General features: G+C 52.5%; 1 protein-coding gene across 1 annotated transcript; it reads left to right on the plus strand.

Moving 5' to 3' along the window:
* Positions 1 to 272: 272 nt before the first annotated feature.
* On the plus strand, positions 273 to 611 carry Pmar_PMAR023969 (hypothetical protein; the record flags this gene model as incomplete). Its single annotated transcript, XM_002768674.1, has 2 exons — positions 273 to 452; positions 500 to 611. Coding segments are annotated over 2 exons (292 nt in total), but the record flags the coding sequence as incomplete, so codon positions are not given.
* Between the last annotated feature and the right edge of the window lie 687 nt (positions 612 to 1,298).

The raw sequence follows: 1,298 nt of genomic DNA on the forward strand, positions 1-1,298 counted from the left end.
GAGTGGTTAGTCCCAAAGCAGATACGACTGATACAAAGTCGAGCTTGAGAGAGTTGTCGTATTTGTATAGTGTTGGTCCTTCCTGAGTATCGGCTCTGGTGTAATATAAACCTCCTCCCGGAGCTCATCGTTAGGACGCATGTATATTTGACGTATGAGTTGCATTCCAGCAGAGATATTCGCCTGCCTGTATTGCTGCTGCTATTCACGAGTGTGGTGTTTATGTCGGCTATTATGTTCATGTGTAGTATACACCTTGTCATCATATGAGAATGTCGACTACTCCAACCACTGCTGCATCGAGCTCGGAGGAGGATTCCCCGCAGACCCCCAAGGCCAGCGAGCGGAAGTCGGCCCGAAGTGTGTCTAACCGGGGAGCTAAACGGAAGGCGAATGGTAGCAGCAGTGCTCGTGGGAGTGTCTCTCACGAGCCTGCTAAGGACGTGTCTGAGGTAGGGTTAAATGCTCGTTTCTAGTCAGCTTAACCTTGTATGCTCAGGTCCTCGGTTCGGTTCGGCTGCGTTCTGTCCACGCTAGAGTGTTGTCGTGGCACGTCGACGCCCATACGCTTGTCTCGTTGCGACTGGGCTCGAATGATGGTCTGAGGAAATGTAAGCGTCGGTGATGGTGCTCCTCGTTGGAGGTGTGTGGGAGTAGGGACGAGAATGTTGACCATGATGCGCCGAGATGAGGGCTCTCGGTCGGACCCCGACCATAGGGTGGTAGTCATATTCGACGGCAGCAGTGTCTCGATGACTAAGGACATGCGAGTGTCTGGATTCATGTGGTCGGTGCTTGTCGATTCTGGGTGGCTCGGAACATTTCGTTCGGCGGTAGGTTTAGTAGCAACTCCCCCAGTGAGATCATGATCCGAGACACGTGGGTTGATCCTCAGCGACGACGCCTCGGCATAGGCTCGCGAATGGTTAGTGGCGGTATACACTTGAAATTGCTCGGAAATGAGCTGCTTAGGTTCGGGTATTTGCGGTGTCGATGGTGTCCTCTCTTACGGGTGACCACAACAGCAATTCTAGCAGTAGCAGTACGTCGACAAGAGCATCATCGAGTGGAGACGAACTCGCGGAATGCCAACCGCTCGAGTTCGACTCGAAAGACTTCAAAGTGCTGGCCCTTCCTGCTCCGGGCTCTACTACGTTCTGGGAGAGTAATCTCTTTTCTGGTAACGGGCAGTCTGGGGGCTTCCTACAGCTTACGTGGGAGACCATGGTGAGTAGATGTTGTGGCTGTTGGTTTTAATGACGAGTTCAGGTGAGATTAGCCCAACTTGATTTGGACCT

This window comes from Perkinsus marinus (genome assembly GCF_000006405.1).
Source record: "Perkinsus marinus ATCC 50983 genomic scaffold scf_1104296967514, whole genome shotgun sequence".
Taxonomy (NCBI): domain Eukaryota; phylum Perkinsozoa; order Perkinsida; family Perkinsidae; genus Perkinsus; species Perkinsus marinus.